Source organism: Zosterops lateralis (genome assembly GCF_965231275.1).
Source record: "Zosterops lateralis genome assembly, chromosome: Z".
NCBI lineage: Eukaryota > Metazoa > Chordata > Aves > Passeriformes > Zosteropidae > Zosterops > Zosterops lateralis.
Window position 1 is genome coordinate 48,082,407 of NC_139800.1, and position 21,245 is coordinate 48,103,651.

At 38.4% G+C, this 21,245-nt stretch overlaps 1 protein-coding gene across 5 annotated transcripts in view; it reads left to right on the forward strand.

The window, feature by feature from the left end:
• Positions 1–20,499, forward strand: part of TDRD7 (tudor domain containing 7) — a 47,419-nt gene extending 26,920 nt beyond the window's left edge. For 4 of the 5 annotated variants that reach the window (XM_083883867.1, XM_083883866.1, XM_083883870.1 and 1 more), the window contains 11 exons: positions 7,080–7,660; positions 9,848–10,034; positions 11,472–11,583; positions 12,417–12,619; positions 12,763–12,897; positions 14,594–14,677; positions 14,838–14,972; positions 15,328–15,438; positions 16,902–17,392; positions 17,719–17,879; positions 20,028–20,499. In XM_083883867.1, coding sequence (XP_083739993.1) covers positions 7,080–7,660; positions 9,848–10,034; positions 11,472–11,583; positions 12,417–12,619; positions 12,763–12,897; positions 14,594–14,677; positions 14,838–14,972; positions 15,328–15,438; positions 16,902–17,392; positions 17,719–17,879; positions 20,028–20,248 — 2,421 coding nt within the window. In that variant the 3' untranslated portion in view covers positions 20,249–20,499. The remainder of the gene's footprint in view (positions 1–7,079; positions 7,661–9,847; positions 10,035–11,471; positions 11,584–12,416; positions 12,620–12,762; positions 12,898–14,593; positions 14,678–14,837; positions 14,973–15,327; positions 15,439–16,901; positions 17,393–17,718; positions 17,880–20,027) is intronic. The other variant, XM_083883869.1, reaches the window with a different exon arrangement.
• Positions 20,500–21,245: the final 746 nt, after the last annotated feature.

Sequence of the window (21,245 nt, forward strand, 5' to 3'; positions counted from 1 at the left end):
ATTATTATTAATATTTTACATTTATACATGTTGGGACTTCTTGGATAAAGTGAAACTAAAGGCTTGGGGGGCCAGATTAGATGGTAAACAAATTTACAGAAATAGGACTAAGACTGTTGTTTTCTGAATCTGGTCCTGGGCATTACACCATGTCTTGACAAAATAGGTACTACATACGAATGCATCAGGCATTATGAGTTTTTACTGTAACATTCAGAGTGAATTAAACAGGTATACTCAACCTGTTCAACAGAACAGAGAAGGGTTCGAGCAGAAAAGAGAAGGATTGCCACAGTAGAGAGTTGTATTCCTTGAGAAATTTTAGTTTTGTCAGTCTTTACACTCAAAGAAGGAATTTCTGTATTGCATTTAAGCTGTGTGAAGCAGAAGTCATCCTTCTGAACAGAGAAACAGACTTGAAAGTATAAAGAAATCCAACTCTAATGTACTTTGCACATGGAGCAGACAACGGAGCAGGCTATCACATCTGGTGGTATGTATGAATGAAAGCTCACAGTTTTGCACATACCCTAAAGGCTGTTTCCAGTAGATGAGCTCTTGGATTACGGTAACTTTCTTTTGCCATGGTCATTGAAGAAATCTGTGTTTAGACACAGAGCCACTAGCCACTTAGAACAGAGTTCAGAGTACACAAGACATGTCTTACCTAAAATGTAATTAGATGTGTTTCAGCACAGCGCAGACTACAGTTGGTGTCAGCCTCACTGAGAAGATGGTGTTGTAGCATATGTGGAAATGAGCCAGTTGAGGACAGAAGGTCCAGAATAACTTCGCTGTCCAAACACAGTGCTAGAACAGGCTGTAAATCAATATACCTCAGTCCTGGTGATGAGTGGTTAGACAACATGATGAGCTACCAAATGAAGTCAGAGTCCATTTGACAGCATCCTTCCTTATTTCTGCAACCTGTGCATCTCTTGTGTGTTAAATCTTGCACTTTTCTGACCTTGTAGGAGAACTTCAGTGCACTATGAGGTAAAGGTTATTACAGCCAAAAAGAACTTCTGACAAAATTGTCTGCTTATCCTCAGTGCTGGTATAAAAATGTGAGGAATAGGGGTAATATTCAATAGTATGGAGTTGTTAGATTGACTCAGCTGTCTTATTGCATCACAGTTTCCTTTTAATTGTGCATTTTCAGAAGCCAGAGTCTTGTAAGCACAAGAAACTGGAGAACAAGTATCTTTACTGTGATGTGCAGGGTAATGAAGTGGGAGGGCAAAGAGGATGGGCAGAAGAGGGCAATCTAAAGACACTCTTGAACTTTACAGAGCTTATTATCCCAGCCCTGAGCATTGGCTGAACCTGAACAGTGGATATCTTGACAACAGGGGTTCTTTAGTTTAACAGCAAAAGAAAATACAAAAATATACCCGGTATGACTTGTATTCTAGCATTTCAGTTAAGTACAGAAGAAATTACAATTAGAGAGAGAATCACAAAATCACTGAGAGAGGAAGGGACCTCTTTTGATTACCTAATGCAACCCCCATATTCATGCAGGGTCACCTGCAGTCTGTCCAGTCTGTATCCAGTCATTTTTTAACAATCAACATGTTGCAGCTTTTATGGCCAACGTATTCCAGTCCTGTTTCAACCTTCCAGTTCACATGAGGCTTGGCTAAAATTATTTGATGTGTTCTTTCATTGTTTAGGGTAAGAAGTATCATAGCTTCCCATGCAAAATAATTAATTGCATATCAGACTAGAAGCTGTACAAGCTGGAGCGGATTCCAAGGATTAGCTGTAACTGGATGATGTAAGAAGCTTCCACATCCTTGTAAAGAAAAGCTCCTTACTGAGTGATGCCACCATGTGCAGTGGGGATCTTCAGCCTTTGAAGAATACTGGCCAAGACTGGTTTTTTTCCCCAGATTTTGTTGCTCTGGGTACATACTCAGCAGTTTGGTAGCTTAAACTCTACTGCTTTCAGAAGCAGCTACTTGGAAGAGCAGGGAGGAGCTGAATGTTAATGTTGAAGCAGCATCTCACCATTGCCTGGGGAGACCTGTACTGTAGAGGGATGGGCAAAACCAGTGGGACCTGAAGTTGTGGTGGCTGCCAGTGGCATAGGAGGGATGCTGTCAGCCAGTGTGTGGATGCAAGGTAGTGCTGATCAAGGCCAGAAATCCTTCCTTACTGCTTTGAGTGCCAGCTTGCTAGGAGTTGAAATTCATGTACTGTTGAGGAAAGTCAGGTAGATAAGAGTTGCCTTCATGCCATTTGTCTAAAGTAACTGTCACTAAAATGTTTCTGTAGCATCTGTGGTATGTGTAGCATGGCAGTTGGCTTCCCCATTGCATATTTAAATCCGATCTGAAAGAACTCCTGCACCACACTTCTAACAAATTCTTACTGGGTCAGAGTGATAGTTCTGATTTGTATTTTAGAGGCATCTTTGAGAACCTGTTGGATACCAAGAATTGTGGAGCCAGACATCTTGTTTGCAACATAAGATGAGACTCTGTCTCTGACATTAAATGTTAACTTCCTTTGCAGGTTCTCTTTTCCTACCTTGCAGAAGAATGGCAGAAAATAATTGCATATGCTAGTTTGAATGTAACTTTGAAGGACATTTATTCTAACCAGAAACTCTCATTTCAAGGATGTGTTTTTCCAGTTCCTTCTTGGAAACTGTTGATGCCGCAGGAGGTTACCAGTATGTTGTTATCACTGTGCCCATTATTAAGCAAGGCTGGCATTGGAAAGTGGATACTTTCTTTAGTTTATATATGTTAGTGCAATGGTTTTTTTTGAATGTTATTAAACATATATGTGCAAAGCTCTTGTCCTACCAACACATACAGGAGCATTTCTGCCTTTGTCCTCGTTATATGTATATGTCAAAACAAGGGAACTTGCTCTTTTGCATTCTTTGCAGTTGCAGTGTCAGTATTTATCTTGGGAGTATTTTTTTATTTGAAATTTTATTATTTAAGTCTGCAGATGTCAGTTTTTAAGAGCTGCTTCTTTTTATTCGAGCCCAGGACAAAAATATTAGTCTCCAGTGTAGAACGGCTTTACTCTCTGTTGCCCTGATAATTCATTCTGCCAGCTGTTGCCTCTGCTTTGTGCTCTGTAATGGAGAGGTGACAAGAGGCATGGTCGCAGCATCACAGAATATTCTGAGTTATAAGGGACCCACAGTGATCACTGAATACAAATCTTATCCCTGCACATGACATCCCCAGGAATTACACCATGTGCCTAAGAGCGATGTCCAAGTGCTTTTTGAGCCCTGTCAGGGTTGGTGCTGTGAGCACATCCTTTGGGAGCCTGTTCCAGTGCTCCAACCACCCTCTGGGTGAAAAAGATTTTTTCCTGATATCCAAACCTAAACCTCTCCTGACACAACTTCAGGCGATTCCCTCTGGTTCTGTCACTGGTTGCCAGAGAGAAGAGACCAGTGCCTGCCCCTCTTCCCCTCACAAGGAAGTTGTAGACTGCAACTCAGTCTCCTCTTCTCCAGGCTGAACAGACCAAATGACCTCAGCTACTCCTTCATATAGCCTTCACCTAAGGCCCTTTTGTGCCTTCATTGCCCTCCTTAGGACACTCTCCAATAGTTCAATGTCTTTTTTCAATTGTGTCACCCAGAACTGCCCCCAGCACTTGAGGTGAGGCTGCCCCAGAGCAGAGCAGAGGGGACAATCCCCTCCCTTACCCGGCTGTGATGCTGTGCCTGATGCCCCCCAGGACACAGGTGGCTCTCCCGGCTGCCAGGACACTGCTGGCTCATGTTCAACTTGTCATTGACCAGGACCCCCAGGTCCCATTCCATGGAGCTGCTCTCCAACCTCTTGTTCCCCAGTCTTTACACTCATCCAGGTTTGCCCCATCCCAGGTGCAGAATCCAGAACTTCCCCATGTTAAACTTCACACTGTTGGCTGCCCAGCCCTCTAACTGATAAAGGTCAGTCTGCAAGGCCTCTCTGCCTGTGAGGGGGTCAACAGCTCCTCCCAGTTGTGTATCTTCTGTGAACTTGCTTAGTACTTCTTCCAAGGGTTCTAAGCATCCAGGTCATTTATGAAAATTGAAGAGCACAGGGCTGAGGATGGAGCCCTGTGGAACCCCATCCATGACAGGTCTCCAGTCCCATTCACTTGTAACCCTTTGTGCCCAACCTGTGAGCTAGTTGCTCACCCACCCCATGATGTGTTTACCCAGGTATGTGCTGGATGTTTTGTCCAGAAGGACACTGTGAGAGCCGGTCTGGAAAGCTTTACTGAAATCCAAAAGGATTATATCCACTGGATCAGCTAGGCGGGTTATCTTGTCATAAAATGAAATTAAGTTTGACAAGAAGGACTTCACCCTCAAAAACCTGTGCTGGCTGTGACAAATGACTGTGTTGTCTTTCAGGTGTTTTTCAGTACTTCCCAGAATAATACTGTAGTTGCAGAACTGGGCTGTCAGCCATACTATTGGGCAGTACCTTGAAGGCAGATCTATAAGCTTGACAAAAACCTGGTTGAAGCATTCGTGCCTAAGAAAGAGTATCTGTTTTGAAGTGCTGCTCAAAAGTGATGGCATTTGCTTGTTATTAAAAGTTTGTGTGGTCCTGAAGGTGACGTGGTTCCTGGAGATGGCCTGTGGAGGGCTGTGATTTGGACTCAGTGATTCTTGTGGGTTGCTTCTAACTCAGGATGTTCTATGACTCTGTGATTCTAGTGATGTCAGCCTGGGCTTATTTATACTGAAATAATCTGAAACAATTTATTGAAATAGCATTTTGCTGTATCTAAATGGTTTGTGCAGTCAGCACATACAGTCCCTTCAAAACTGAACTTCAGTGCCTAGAAAACCTCAGAGCTATTATTGGAGTTAAGAGGCTTAAAGATCTCTGAGGATCTTCTCTCCTCAGTCTGCTGTTGGTCTCTAGTGTGTAAGGGTTTATCGTCCTGTCAGCAAAATTTATTCAGCTCTCTTGCAGCTCTATTTAAAGAGCACTAGCCAAGAGAACAGGTACATAAAGGTAGACCTCTGCATCCAGCCTCTTCCAGGATGAACTACCATACATTCCAACACAGCCTTCTCAAACAATTTTTTGTCTTGATAATGTTAAGTATTTTCTGGAGCTAAAAGTTTCCTTGACTGCTCATGTAAATGAATTCCGCAGTCTTGTGCATAGACACATGGAACTTCCTTATCAATCCTTCTCTATCTAGGATGTCATTATTTGCCAAGATGGCATGCTCTTGATTTTTTTTATCTATGTTACTTGATATACTTTGATCTCCTGACCATGTATCAAAGCCTTTGCAAGGCTTTGGTAAGTTTTTTGTTTGGTTCTATTTTAAACTGAACTCCTTTCTTCTCCTGTGGTACAAAGGGCACAGTAAGATTCCTCATAGCAGAGGGTACAAATACAGATGTTCTCTGTTGGGTATCAGTGAAGGCATCTTTGGTCCTTCTAGGTTTCACTGCCAGACATGTTCATTCTCTCTTACATCAGGCTGACTAGCAGAGATGCCCAAGAACTTTGCTTTCTTATCTCTTATTCTTGCAGAAATTATTTCTATTTTGGTTTTTCACTGATAGAGAATAATTTAGGCATGCTACCAGGAATATGTGAGAGTTCTCTAACATAGTTAATATTTTTTAATATCTATGAAGACTGTTTCCTTTGTGTCATGCTAGTGTTCATGGAAGTTGACCAAGACCTATTCCAAGAACTTTTTCACAGATTGTTTTTGCACCAGCCTAGACACTGTAATGCAGAGCAAGTGTATGGAAATGCACTTACATAGTTCATTTCCTGACTCTTAACTCAGATCGTCATGTGGTAATTTTGTTTAAGTGTGACGAGGTATGCACAGGACAAAATACATGGTTCTAGACAAAGGCCATTTTTTTTTCAATTTATTGCATAGTATTTGTTTCTTGCTAATGTTCTCTTGCTAATGAGTGATATGTGTTACTCTTTTTCTGTAAGATAATACCTGAAGTCTTGTTCATTATGCTTTGATTTTATGTTGCTAGGTCAGAGCTGCAAAGAATTACTTGGGCAAGGTTTATAAAGTTCTTATGGGTATTGACATTAGTAGGGTGGAGGTGAATGCTACTCTTGAGTAGTAGCAACTAATTCAAATGCTCCATGTTTTTTCATTGATCTGTTTTTGAAAATGACTTGGATTAGAATTGTTTCCTCTGACAAAGGAACTTCAAAGTGGAGCTACATAAAGCTTAGTAACTTCCTTTATTTTTCTTGCTTCAGGACCAATGTAAAAACACTAAGACCTTTTCTTATCTCAATTTTACATAGGATTCCTGCTAAGCTATGGTTTGATCAATCTAGGTTGAAACTGCAAAGCTTTAGGAAGCAGAATTTTAATGTGAGTTTGTGGCTACAGTTCTCAAACAGTACTTTCAATGTTGTGACTTCAGACTATGTGGTATGCTTATTCTTGAGCTTAGCAAAGGGTGGAAATGTAGGGACTGGCAAAATATCTGGTTCTGAAGGAGGCTGGGGGCATGATTTAAAAGGGTCTAATCAATTTTATTATGAAATTTATTACGAACCAGAAATTTCTTCCTTAATTCCAGAACTTTGTAAAGAAAAACAATTCCCTGAGCATGACAGCAGATAGCCTGCCTGACAGCACTGCCTGGCAAGTGTCCTCTTGTTTCTGAAGTATAGAATCACATCTCCTTTCTCTCAGTAAACTGAGTGAAACCTTTGTTTATGATCTGCTTGCCTGTGGGGAAGATGGGGGAGGTTAATGTGCAAAAGATGTAAATTTATGAAGGGTGTCATCATCTTCTGGTCCTCCTAGGAGGAAAGACAAGACAGTACTTCTTTGTGAGTGAGTCTCAGTTGTATGGCATAGATTAGATACTTGCTTATTACTGATGTACTCATTTATATTTGGAACCCTTCAAAACAGAGGAGAAGCATTACAGGAAATGCTAACCTGTAGTAACTGCCTCAAGCTTAGATCCCTGTGGATGTTCTCTTGAAAATCTGTATAAAATGCATGTTGTAAAAATGTAATTGGCAAAACAATTTAGTGTTAGAGATGCAACTGATTATTGACTCTCTTTTTTGTTTTCCAAGGTGGAGAAAATACACAGAGGTGATCCAATGGATGGACTTATTTATCCTGCTAAGAAAATACCACCTGTAGCAAAAAGTGATACTGAGCAAGAAAAGGCATCTCAGAATGTTACTTCATCAAAAACAGACCCTTTGTTAAAACCAAATATGGAGACCACACCAACATCATTCAGTAGTGACCTCAAGGCAAAAGTTGTCAGCATCTTGCTGAAGTATTCCAGTGGTCTTTGGGCTCATGCACTTCCCAAAGTGTACCAAGATACTTACCAAGTAAAATTTCCAGAAGACATTCTAAATAATCTAGAGCTGCTGTCAGATGTATGTATTGTGGACTACGTATCCGAAGTCCCCAGAAAGGCAATCCTCTATGCTAAACCCCAAAGATGCATTGATGAAAATCTGAATGTCACTGAGAAGGTCAAGAGGCATGATGGTGTGAAGGCCACAGCTGAACAGCAGTATGAAGAATCCAAGGACCAGTATCTAGAAAACGTAACTGTTCCTTCTCTAGTCATTCCATCAGAAGGATCTGTGTCCATCATGGTGTTAGAATTGAAAAACACTAATGAGGTCCTAATTAGGCAAGTTTTTTGGAATCTACCTTTTTTGCTTTATTTATAAATCCACATGTTCATATTATGCAGGTCTGCCAGAAAAGAATAGATGAACAAGACATTTCAGGACTTTATTATTTACTTATTTTGGTAATGACAATTAGGAATCCTTTTGTTTGTGTGTTTAAATGGAAATTTTCTGAAACTTTTTCTGTCCTGAAACAATCACATGTATCATTAGCTTCAGCTTGTCTGTGAATCAAGGCAGATTTGGAAGACTTTCTAAAATAATACCACTACAACACAAAATAGCAGTCCAATATTACTCTTGTGCTTATTAAAATACTTTTTACTTCCATAACTTATACTTACTCGGCCTGACTTGAGTGCACTCGGATTCTACTTATGGAAAGATGAGCTTTCATCCAGCAAAAAACTACTAGTGTTTCTTGATTTGGTTCCTAATCAGCCTAGTCTAAGAGGACAGTGTACAATGTGGACTGTGACATTACATCTATTACTTCAGCCTGCCGTGCACATGTAACTTAATTCTAAACTTTCCCGTATACTTTTTTAGTTCTGCATCATTTATAACTTACTGTACATGTGGAGTAATGGTTCACAGCTTGCTAGTCTGATATTTTAAGGATGTTTCCACTTAGTATTTGGGATGAATGCTTTGAGTACCGTGGATTAAAATACCATATGACACTGTTGAGATGAGGGTGATTGTGTAAAAATTTCTCTACAAAGCAGCCGTTCCCAAATTTTGAACCATGTAACTTGGACAGTACTGAAGTTTCTCAGTTTGTCAGCTCTGTGTAGGTACATGACGATAATTAGTGGTTTCTTGGTCCTAGTTACAAAAACTACTACTCAGTGTTATCCATGTACTTTATGGGCAAGGTCATTTATCCTGATATGATGAAACTAGCCCTGAAGGGACTAGGGGTTTTTGCCATGACAAGCAAAGTGTTCATGTGGACATATAGGGAGGATGGGCCTAGTGCATGGGTTCTTCTTTTCTTAGATGTCCTACCAGTCTCTTTCTGCTGATCTACACAAGAACTATGTAGCAGCTGTTGGTTGATGTTGATTTTTGCAGGACCAATAAAATAAAGATTCCTATTTCAATCTCAGGGAATGGAACAATATCACTTTACTTTCTTGGTATATGGCTAAGTTTTCTGTCTGAAGCCTTTCACCTGCAGTACAAATGAAGTCAAAGCTGAAAGGTGCTGGTTTTGGTGCTGTTTCTGTTTTGAGACATGGATCAATTCTCAAGAATTCTAATGTAGTTAGAATAAAAGTGAGATGTAGAAACACTCCTAGATATTTGCTAGATATTCACAACAGAGTATTTGAAGGCAGAGATGATGATACACTTGGTACTGCAGTTGAACTCTCACAAGAAATAATGAATAAAATAATGAGTGAGGCAGGAAATTCTGAAAGATTCTTCTGCTTTCTTTTGAGTTACTCCAACTGTCTATTAGGTATGTTCAGGAAACAGCTAAGTAGCACATATGTGACTGTCACCCCACTTTATCTGCTTGCGCAGAAACAGAAAGGCTGTTTGTAAGGAAACCACAGTTCCCTGTAATGTGGTCAGATTTAACATAATCTTTAAAACTGAGTTATTATATAGATACTGTAATATAACATGTATATCATGTTATATAATCTAAACTGTGTGGTAGAATTGAGTAGTATCATGCTCTCTAAGAACAAACTGAAATAGTAGCTACTAATACAGATTTGTGGCTGAGTTTTCCTTTTGTCTGCTCTAATCTGACTTGTTTTTGAAGTATTCAGAAATTCCCATTTGAATTTTCCAGAAAGTTTATATACTTGATTTAAGGAGACCTGTGTAACATAAACAGCATTAATATGAACCATTAGGTCAGCAGCCAAATATCAAGATAAATCTGGAGTATGAGAGTAAACAGCACTTGGTTTAACAGCTAATTTTTAAAGATATTTTAGATGGTTTGGTTTGAATCAAACTTAGTGAAAACCAGATTAAAATGGTGTTCGTTAGTGACAGAGTAACTTTTTTTTCTAAAAAGAGAAGAGTTTGGACTTGAATGTCTTAGAAAATATGTATCATGAGTTCCTGTATGCATGTAAATGTTCTTATGCTTTTATTCAGCTTTTTTGAAGTTGTATCCCAACTTTTGTGGGTTTTTGTTTGTTTTTTGTAAAATGTTGTAGGTATGTGGGCAAAGATTATTCTTCTGCCCAGGAACAAATGGAAGACGAAATGAAAGCATACTACAGTCAGAACAGTGCTGTGTCACCAGCTCAGTCTCTGAGTGTTGGGCAACTTGTTGCAGTACATGCTGAAGAAGATGCCTGGTTGCGTGCACGGATAATTTCTCTGGAAGACAACAGAGTAAAGGCAAGAAATTACCTCTTCTGGTACTTGGAGAAAGAATTGGGACAAGCTTGGTTTTTAGATACACAGTCAATTCTTAAATATGCCGCACTAGTATTCTTCCTTTCTTACCCTGAATTGCTTCTGTTTTCAGGTATATGAGAAATCAAGACCTTGTAGAAGTTATATGATGAACAAAATTAAACAATCTTTCAGGTTTTTTCCATAAATAGTCTGAATTTGGGAGTTTTGGTTTTGATTTTAAAGGGAGCTGGACCCTGTAGTACTGAACTACTGAAAATGTACCTTTGTGATTTGAGGAATGGTTTGAGGGAGTCACAGGAAGAGAAAGGAAAGGACAACATTCATTTGCTCCCAGATTTTGTCTGAAGTCTCGTACTGAAGTATCTCTAACATACACTTAATAGCAAGAAAAAAGATAAATATTATACTTTCCTCTTCCAGGCAGATCTAGTGTTTTGGGAGTTATGTCATTTGCATTTTAGTTAAACCTCACTGACATTATTTAACCCCTCTGTTAAACTTCTCGTGTGCCAAACAGACTCTTGCCATCTGCAGTGAAATTAGAATAAACATTAGAAGTATAAAAAGTTTAAAACTTCTCAGTTATTTCTTGTCTAGTCAATATTAATGATACCTCCTTAACATTTTTGTTTCTTTCCCCAGTTAAGTCACCCCGCCCTGCTTAACATACTTTTGAAATTGAACCATTTTATAAATACTGAAATAGCACATGTATTAGAATTGAGTTTTTTTCTGAAAGCTAGCATGATACCCTTCAGCTGTAGGTTGGAGTGGAGTGTCAGAACTTGGTTTTGTGAAAGATTGCTGGTTATCCTCTGGCACAGTGTTCAGACCTCCTTTTAATATTTGCTATGCAGCTATTTTTCAGGATAGAGTTTAGAAAAAAAAAATTGCAGGAAGTCCCATCAAAGCCTTCTTTCTCCAACTTTAGCTTCAGTTATTTGTTGCCTGTAGCAGTTTCTATACTAGTTTCCTGCATTGACTGTAGTATTTCTATCAAAGACAAGCTTAAATCAAATTGATTCTCTTAATGCTATAAAAACAATAGGCAAAACTTATAACAGCAGCTAAGCGATATTTGACTTTTCAACACTTTCAAAACTTTGTAAATAAAAATTGTGACTTTATTACCTTTTTTTCACGTAGTTTGAGATAATACACGCTGAATGTTTCCAGCACTGCTCCTGTTTAAAGCTGAGATTCTGTAGAACAGTTGGAGAGAATGGTTTTATAGAGATCTTGAGAAGGAGACTTTCCCTGAAAACATGAAATTAATGGTACTGAACTGCTAAAAAGTAATTTGTCTGTGTCTGTATAGAGAATGTGGTAACAGAATACATTCTTCCTAGACTCAAGCAAACATACTTAAAATTATATTCATGATCTTGTGCTTTTAATTCCCTTTCCCATTGTCAGGTATACTATGTTGATCATGGGTTCACTGAGTTTGTTGAAAGTAACAGCGTGTGCAGACTACAGAAACAGTTCCGATCGCTTCCTTTTCAAGCTGCAAAATGTAAATTGGCAGGTAAGAGAAAGCCAGTGCTGACTGCACGCATGCTTACTGCTGTGCTTACTGTTGGCACAGCGTATGGATTGAAGCCTCTATGAGTCTGGGAGTTCTGATCCTTGGTTGTAATAGTTCTGTATGTGTTTGATAAATTTTGTTCAGCTCAGCCAGTCTAAGCAGACACAGGTATGCATGGAAAGAAGGAAAAGGAAGGAAGAAAAGATATGAAGAAGAGTTTTACAGAGAATCCTTGATATCAGAAGACAGTTTTATCTTTTACCTCCGTAATGGAGCTTAATTGTTTCTGCACTTAACATGGATGTCATTGTCCCTTTAATGTATGTGAGCCTAAAGAAATAAAGGAAATGTTTGAAGTGAAGGAACCGTGTTGTGTGAAGCAATGTACACTAGCACAACATCTTTATCCATAAATGAGGTATATCTCTTGTGGCCAGATTAGGCAATATTTCTAAATATGGCCCTATTTAATTGTTTTGAAGTGTTCTTCCCCTTTCAGTACTTGCATACTTCCTAGATTCTGCTGAAATTTATTCACCTTTCTAAAACTAGTAGGCCTTTTTAAATTCTTAAAAACATTAAATTTTAAGTATGTGAAATTGCTGTGAATGAGCTTGGCTTTTTTTTTGGTTGGTAGGTTTCTTAATACTTGGATGTATTCCATTTTTCTTTACACATTTGCCTCAACTCCTTCTGAAGAGGGTCTTTTTCTTTTCTATTCTGCCCTGCCTCCAAAGATGGATTTCTTTGATAAAATGGTAGAAATTAAATAGATTGTAATTAGTAGGAGTAGTACAACTTCTGTACACAAAAAGGCATGGTGTGTGTTACAGGACTGGAAGCCTTCTGTGATGATCCTGTCCTAGTAAAGGCTGTGGAATCACAGACATGCTACAAGATATTTGCTGTGGAAGTACTGGAAAAGAGTGATACTCCTCTTCTTGTTCTCTATGACACCTCTGGAGAAGATGATATCAACATCAATGCTACTTGTCTGAAGGCATTGTATGACAAGTCCCTTGAACTGCACCTACAGGTAACATTGTCCTGTTTCCTCCTTAATCATGGAAAATCATTGACTGTTGAGGTCTTAGATGGACAAAAAACAGTACTGAGAAATTTCCTAAATTTTGTGTGGGATTTTTTTTTCCTGTTCTTGTCAAACTCTTACTGTTGTAGGTAGATGCACTATATACCAATGTCAGAGTAACCAGTGTTTCCTCTGATGGGAGCCTGTATTGTCAAGTACCATCCAAAGGCTTGTCCAGACTTTCTGAAATATTGCAGAAACTAGAAGACTACTTTCTTTACAAGGTAAGTTCCATGGTGAGGGAAGTGGTGAAGTCACGCAGCGTTGCTCCAGAGAGTACCAATAATTTTCCTCGCACACAAGTTCAAGTTTCTGTGGTAGCCACCGATTATTCAAAAAGGCTAAAAATTCTTTCTAGTTTGGGATTTTTTGAGGTGCACCTTTCAGCATGAAAAGCGTCTTACGATGCTTTCTTTTTCACAGGCACTCTCTAAGGCTTCAGTAACTACTTGCAACTTTACGTGAATAGTTAGAATAGTAACAGTATGGCTCTTAATGGAAAGCTTCCAATGGAAACTGCATGCAATTGGTATAAAGCCTGTAGAAATGCCTTTTTTTTTTTTCCCCTGGAAATTGTACATTATGAAGTTGATAGGTTGATAGTCAATAAACAGCTAGGTGTGTATGAAGTGGCAGTAAAAGCAGCATAATCAAGGTCTGTTCTTCTTAATATGGCTTCTTTAGAGATTCAGTGGCTTTGATCTGATATATCTGATTCTGTGTGTCTTGTCCTTGCATCCTTAGCTTTGGAATGTTGTGGCTAGTATCAACATCAAAGTGATGTATAGGAAACATTTTGAAAAGTCTTAAGTTGCTTTAAAATAGGCATGTGGCAGAGAAGTCTGACATTGCACCAGACATTTGCAGACACATGCAACAATCCTTATTAGACACAAGAGAATTTAGGCCAAAGAGAAGAAATCTTAAGAGAATCTAATTTGTAAGAATTAAGAGAATCAATTTTGTAATTCAGCTGAGCCTGACAAAATCAAATCATGCCATGCAGATCCTTGGAGGTCCTGTTAGAACTGCTGCCTGTGAAACTACTCTGTCAAAGTGCTTTAGGTGTAGAAGTTGAGCTTTAGACTTCTTGTGCGATCATCTGGAAATACTTTATACTGAAAGCATTTCATTTATCAAGATTCAGTTTCAAGCAAGCTAAAGACTGAAAGAAAGTCTATAAACCCTAAAATATTTAGCAACACAAAAACACTAAGGAAGGCAGCCATGTAGGTGTTTCAAGAATTGGTATTCTTTGGAGAGAGTACTTGTTATTTTCTTGCTGCTATCAAAAAAAGCAATTGTTCTTCAGATTATTTTAATATCTTTGCATATTAATATATCTAAAAGGCTTTGCAGCTTATCTGTAGGGTTTTAATTAATTTTGTCCAATAATTTAAACCTAGTAAGGTGTTGATTCTTCTTCAAATGGAGCTTTCCCATACATTTTATGGAGTAGCTGTTGTCTTGTTACATTATTTAGGATTATCTTGGTGACCATTACCCCTAGGAGACTTTCATTTGAGTCAGCAGTAAATTTGGTTTGTTATACATCTTAAGAAATTGTATATTCTAAAAGATAAGCTAGGAGCTTCTTCACTTGTCTGTCATAGCTCTTAACTGCCCTTGATTTTCAAGTCAAGTAATTGCTGGTGATTTCCTAGTCTGTTTCCAAATGCGGCTTTTTACCCCTGGCACTTCATATTCTCCCAATTTCCCTGTAGATACAGAGTTTGGGATTAAAAGATTTACCATTTGGGGAAGCTTAAAGCAATGTGATAAGAGGCGCTTCACTTTTTATTTGAAACAGAGGTTTTGCTCCTCAGTACTGTATGTGCCATGTGTTGCTTTTGAAATGGTTAGTTGAGAGCTAGATAGTAATAGCTCCATGCTTTTTGACTTCTGTTTTTGTATTTGCAGCAGACATCTGAGTTCAATGTATTGCTGCCTTTCTGTGGCAAAATCTGCTTGTTTCCTTCCAAAGGAAAATGGGCACGTGTAGAGGTAAGAAGTATTCAAAAAGCAGCTAGAGTTTGCCCACATAGAAATGTCTCTTCTTTTTGTTCAGCTCAAGCAGAATGTTTCATTTCCATGAAATATTTTATAATATGTGTCACTGTTGGGTTTTTAACCTCAAAATTATAGTCTTGCTTTCTTCTTTCAGATAAAAATTATTCACACTAGACGGGCACTTGATGTGCAGTTCATGGATAGTGGAACAGTTGCAACTGTAAAAGTATCAGAGCTCAAAGAAATCCCACCACAGTTCTTGAGAGAAGTAATTGCAATACCTCCTCAGGTATAACGACATGTTAAAGTTAACCTGTGTTTAATCTCTTGACAGTGTTTGTAGTGCTGCTACTTCAAGGTTTATGTACTGAAATTCTGTTTGTTTCACAGCATTCAACATTGCAGTGTATTTTGTTGTGCACCTTTGCCTGACATAAATCACAGTGTAGTTCTGTGAGCTGGTGATGTTGTGTATGTGTCATGGTACTGGATTTGTATTTTGCTCTGTCTCTTTCTGTCTGTCAATCATATCTGTTTGTCAGTCATATATGATTGACCCTGTCAGCATTATTCCATGAATTGGAACATACAGACCAGCTTTCATATTACTAAATTATACCTTGTATACTTCATTCTGTTCTTAGGCTTTAAAATGCTGTCTGGCAGATCTGCCTCCTAACACTGGCATGTGGACTCCAGATGCTGTACTGTGGCTGAGAGATGTTGTAATAAATTGTCCTGAATTTAGCATGAAGGTAAGTAGTCAAAATGCCTGTGAGACCTGAAATCACATAGAGATGTGAAAAGAACATTGGACGAACAACTTTAAAAGCTTAACAACTCATCAGATTGGTTTTTGTTACAGAAGTGTAGAAGTTTGTAACCAGCTAAAGGACATAAATTCTATACAAAGTTCTTTTCCTAGGAAATTTATCATAAAACTTACTTGCTTAAGCCTGTTAGAATCTTCTCTTTTCCCCTCTGCTGTGAATTTAGCAACTGTCACAGTAGTTTTTCACATTTTGCTGTCCAAGTCCAAATATGCAGTTAGAGTTATTTTGCCACTGATAAGAAAGAAACACAGTTGTCATGCTTCAACACATAAAAATATGCAGCTTCTGAGTTAGTCTTGAATTACTTTTTTGCCTCTTGGGAGCAAAGCTTTTTCTCCTTTTGGTCTTTTGAGAGCAGGTTGGGTTTTTTTGTTTGTTTGCTTTCTCTAATCAACTTTATTTTAGTACATGCTTTATATACTTAGAATTTCTCTTATCTTTGAGATAAAATTATTTCCATTTGCGATGTATCCTAGCCACTTTAACTAAATGAAAATACCCTCCTAAAGGAAATCTTACACTGACTACAGGCTAAACAAAGATAAATTCCTCTTAACCTTTTGATTCCAGCTACTGTCAGATACTTAGAAAAAGTGCTTTGTAGCTTTTCGTAACCTTTTTGCTCACTTTAGTCTAGATCTCTACTCTGAGATTTATACCTGTTGCACCTGGCTTAGAATTCTAGACATCCTCTTTCAAGAGAGTTTGATTTTGGTGCTAAGTTTTGTGGTATTAAATAATACACAGGAGATGCATGCTTTAATTGCAGAAAGTTTTTATTCCTGGCTAGTAACATAAACAGAAGAATCACTAAAGGAATGTTACATACTTTGTCAAATTAAAATTTAAGTGTTTTACTATTAATAATATTAGCATATCTGATGGTAAATAGGAAATATTTTTATGTCAGTGCTTGAAAATTATGTGTGAGAGAAACCTGGAAGCTTTTTTTCATTTTTTTTTTTCATCTAATTTAGCAGGCCTCATTTCCCATAATGACAGGAGGATTGTTTAAAGGATTAGATTAAATAAGTTATTTATTAATAATTAAATAAGTTATTTAGATCTGTGTGGACACTGGCTACTGTTCTTCTGAAAACAGGATTGTACACACAATACTGAGATTGAACCTGTTGGATGGAACAAAATTCAATTCAAGTTTTGTGTTTGCTTTAAATTAGTGGAATAGCTGCAGGTGCTTTTTTATCTTTTTATCTGCTGTGAATGGCTTATTACCCACAACTTCCGTAATATCTTTGGGAGAACACAGAAAATGTTTCTGTGCATAAGTGCAATGAACTGCTGCTGCTTTAATCTTCTGTACAAAATCAGATGTGCTTTTAATAGTTACTAACTGGTTGTTAAACTGTATTTTGTGTTTCAAGGTGATTAAACAGGATGCTTCAAAAGGAATTGCACACATTTACTTGTTTGCTCCAGAGAACTTCCCAGACATGGATCGTAGCATCAATAGACAGATCAAAAATGCAGACTTGTGGAAGCATCAGAAAGATGTTTTCTTGAGTGTAACACCCAGTGGGCCCAGCTCCACAAAAGCCATGGGTGATGCTGTTTCAGTTCTACAGTTATCTAGTGGGAAGCTGGAGAAGAGTTTCCCTGATGCAGGCAGAGAACCTGGCAGTGCAGTATCCACCATTGATATGCCTCCTCCTCTACCCTTGCCAAAGCCTGGTGACCTCATGGATATCTACGTCTCAGTGGCCTGCCATCCTGGTCATTTCATTGTCCAGCCTTGGAATGAACTAAACAGTCTGTACGCTCTAATGGAAGAAATGATCTTGTACTACAGCAGGGCAGAGGAGAAACCTGTGACCATTGAAAAAAACAAGCTGTATGCAGCTAAAATTGGAGATGAGTAAGTAGATGCTTAAATTACTTAAAATCTTTGAAAGCAAGCTTAACTCCGCTAAGCTAGGCAAGCCTAGCTTTGCTTAGTCTACATTGTTAACAACATAGCAGATGTCCAATGATATTTGAGAGATTAATGGAGTAAATGAGGTTGCAGTCTCTTCATGCTTCCAGATTGTAGCTGGGATAGTTGACTTTTATTCAGCTAAATCCAGATTTGGGAAGCCTGAAACATGTCGGTTAAGATCTTTTGCTTGTGCATTATTTTTCTGGTGCTTTGGCAGTGTGTGAATATGAATTCAAATGGTCTGTTCTTGTTCTCCCCCTTTTTAGGTGGTACAGGGTCATCATAAAAGGAATTCTTAGGAACGGGTTTTTGTCGGTGTATGAGCTGGATTACGGCAAACATGAGTTTGTCAGCATACGGAAAGTACAGCCGCTCCTGGATACATTTAGAAGACTGCCTTTCCAAGCTATCACAGCTCAGCTTGCAGGTAGGTATCAAGCATTTGTAATTGTTTTTGTTAAAGTCTTACATCAGTGGGCAAATGAAATGAACAGAAATGTACACTGGACAAAGTCAAAAGTTATGTAATTGGGTTTTTTTTCTACATGATTATGCCCTGCTTTTATTCTTGGCATAGGCCGTAATGATTCTACTTAATTATTTTTGTTGGTTTAATTTAATGCAGCAATTTAAGTTACCATCTTTGAGAATGAAGAGTGCTTAAACTTGCCCAGCAGGTGCTTTTTCATTGTCATAAAATACATCATTTAATGTGTGCAATATCTACTATGCAAAAGACACAGGGAAATAAAAAGCAGATAGTTTTGGGTCCTTTAACATAACAAATTACCAGTGTGAAAGTCACAATGTATCTGTTGATAAGAACCTCATGTTCTGATTGTCGTAGTTTACATAAAGTTAGGAAGCTAGATGCTGAATTTCTGGAGAATGTTTTTATATATAATCTTGACCCTATTGTAATTTACAGTTTTGCAGTGCCTATTTGGAATCCAGAGTTGCCTGAAATACACTGGTTTTCTCAAACAAGCAAAAAACTCCATGAGAGGATGTGGCTTTCAATAAGCTTAATAAGATAATTTCCTTGAGAATATGTTGCATAGAGAGTGTGCATACATCTGAGAGAATTTCAAAAATAAAGCTTGATCTCTCCTTGCTGTCTTTCTTTTCAAAAATTTTCCTTCATTTCTGTGTTGTGTTCAGATGTATACATCTTGTCTTAGCTGCTGCTTTCTGACACTGTTTGGTCAGCACTGCTCTAGATTTCAGTCACAGAATATGCTTGTTGGAAGTGACAGGCAAAAGAGTTAGTGCTCTGTGCCTTCTGTGGATTTGCTTTCCTGCATAGCCTCAGTGTGACCTTGGGGGTTACTCTAAACTGGTGATGGGTGATGGATGTGCTACCGACAGGCTGGGGTCCTCAGTCTGCAGTGCTGCAATGTGGCTGATTTCTAGCTGTGTCTGTCTTCTGGTGGATCCAGCTCAGCAAGCCTGCAAGTCATCCACTTTTCCACTGCTTCACTGAGTCTCCCAAGTAGCCAGTTAAGTTGCCTCTGAAGTTCTTCATATGGTCAAAGCAGGCCAGCTGAGCCTGGAAGATCAGTAACTATTGTCCTGCTATTCTTCCACTTTCTTCTCTCTGTTTTTCTGTCTCATGCCTCTTAGTCTCTAATCTGTTTCCTTATAAAATCCCAGGCTGACTATTGTGCTTCCACAAGAGTCTTTCCTAGCATTAATTACCCTTTCTTAAGTATTGATTAACTATTGGCTTTTAATTTCTTTTGTAGTCTGCAGGCAGCTGTGCTCCTGTGTTGTCCCGTCAGTGGAAAGCTGCTGCTAATAGTAAAACCAAAGTATCGGCATTTTGCTGTTCTGTTTCTGTTACCCATAAAGTGGCTTTTGGGTATTCCTCCATGATATTTGAGCACCTGTGTCTAGATGCTGTATACCAGCAGTGGTGTGGGGAACTGAATCCCAGGTCTGCAGGAGCCATTTATTTCTAGGTGGATTGCAGCCATTTTCAAAAACCTGTTTAGGTTCCAGCAGACTTGACTTTGTGAGATGCTGTTCTGAAAAAAGTAAGAGCAGTTTTGAGGCATCTAGGCATATTTTTTTTGTTTCTGCCTTCTGTATATCTAGTTTGAGACTTGAAGGTTTGGCAGGTGTTTTAGTAACTGATGCTGCTTAGAGATGAAGAAAATCTAAAGTAAGGCAAATGGGACAAGTAATGTCAGCACCCTCAGGCTGAAGATAAAGAGAGTTTGTTTTGAAAGGATCTTTAGTTTCCTTTTTGTCATGGTTCCTGATGAGCCCTGGTCATGCAAGGCAGGTAATTTTCTCTGGATTGCTCAGTGAGTCAGTGCATTTGCCTTTCATTTCTGCGAACACATCCGTATCTTAAGACTTAAAGAAACAAATAAATGTCCTAGTCTGTATAATAATTAATCTTGTTTGTGTGGGAGATGAGTAAGCTTATGTTTCCTTTCTAGATTTAAGTTGCATTCATTAGCACTTTAAAATCTGTTTTCTCAAGTATTTAAACTCACACCACTTCTTTATAAACTTATATTGGTCTGGTCTATAAATGACCTTCTGTTTTGCTTTACATTTATCCTAGGAGTGAAAAACCAGCAGTGGTCAGAAGAGGCATCAATAGTGTTTCGGAATCTTGTAGAGAAGAAACCTTTTGTGGCACAGATACAGGCAGTTAATGACAGCACTAACTCTTGGGATCGAAAAATAGTGACTTTTCTCGTGGACACATCTCTTCCACATATTGATACATGGATTCATGATTTTGTGTCTCAAAGTCTTGTGGAATTTTCAAAGGGTGATTAACCATCACTTCTGCAATGTAGCAGCTTAGCAATAAAGTAAGTAACAGGCTTTGAAGAGAAATATAACTACTACATGGCCTTGAAAACATAATGGGGATAAAATTGAAAAATCTGTGTTTTGTTTAACAAGTTTGGGTTCTGTTGACTTCAGTTGACTTTCTGAAATTTTCACGTTGTTTACCATTGTAATGCTAGAATACTTGAGTTAAATTATTTTAAAAGTAATTTATCAATAAAACAATGTTCAGTTTTGTTCTTGTGATCATTCCCTAATTTTGGAGGGCTTTTTATCTCATAGCTATTACTCAGAGCCATTACAGGATAGTCCTTCCTTTAACAAGTGTTTTTTATTTCTGAATTTATTGTCAGAGACGTGCACTGTTGTTGAGTTTTTCCCTTTTCCTTAACTTGGTAACCTTTGAATAGTGCCTTGTTTGGAATACCGCATTTGTGGGGTGGAGCATTCACATAAGGGTGTGTACCTACTGCTCTGTTTACTGTTCTTTAGCAGTGATACCAGTTTCCTGAATTCTCTGCTCCCCTCCTCACCCCACTCCCCTGACCAGCTGCTAAATTCAAAGCATTCCTTTCACTCTTTTTTCATAGTTTGTTTTCATGTATGCTTCTGAGAAACTTCAGAGGACTTCTGCACCCTGCAGATAGGAGAAAACAGTGTCCTAGAGCATGCAGATGGGTGCCTAAAGTCCCCTGAACACAGTATTTTCAGCCTACTTTAGAACCTACCTTATTTTAGTTCTTAGAAATATTTAGAAGAGGTGTACACATGATTGTATTTTACAGTCTGCTGTCTCAATTTAAATTTGCCTGCCACAGTCCCTCTAGATTGTTAAACACAGTATTAAAGCTTTACATGACAAATGCCAGCAATAGGATTTTTTTCTGCTGTGCATGGCTGTGTAGTATTTCTAGTAGTACACAGGCCAAGCTAAGAAATTCTGCTATAATGCTGTTTGCGGGAGTACAGGAGAGTGGACAGA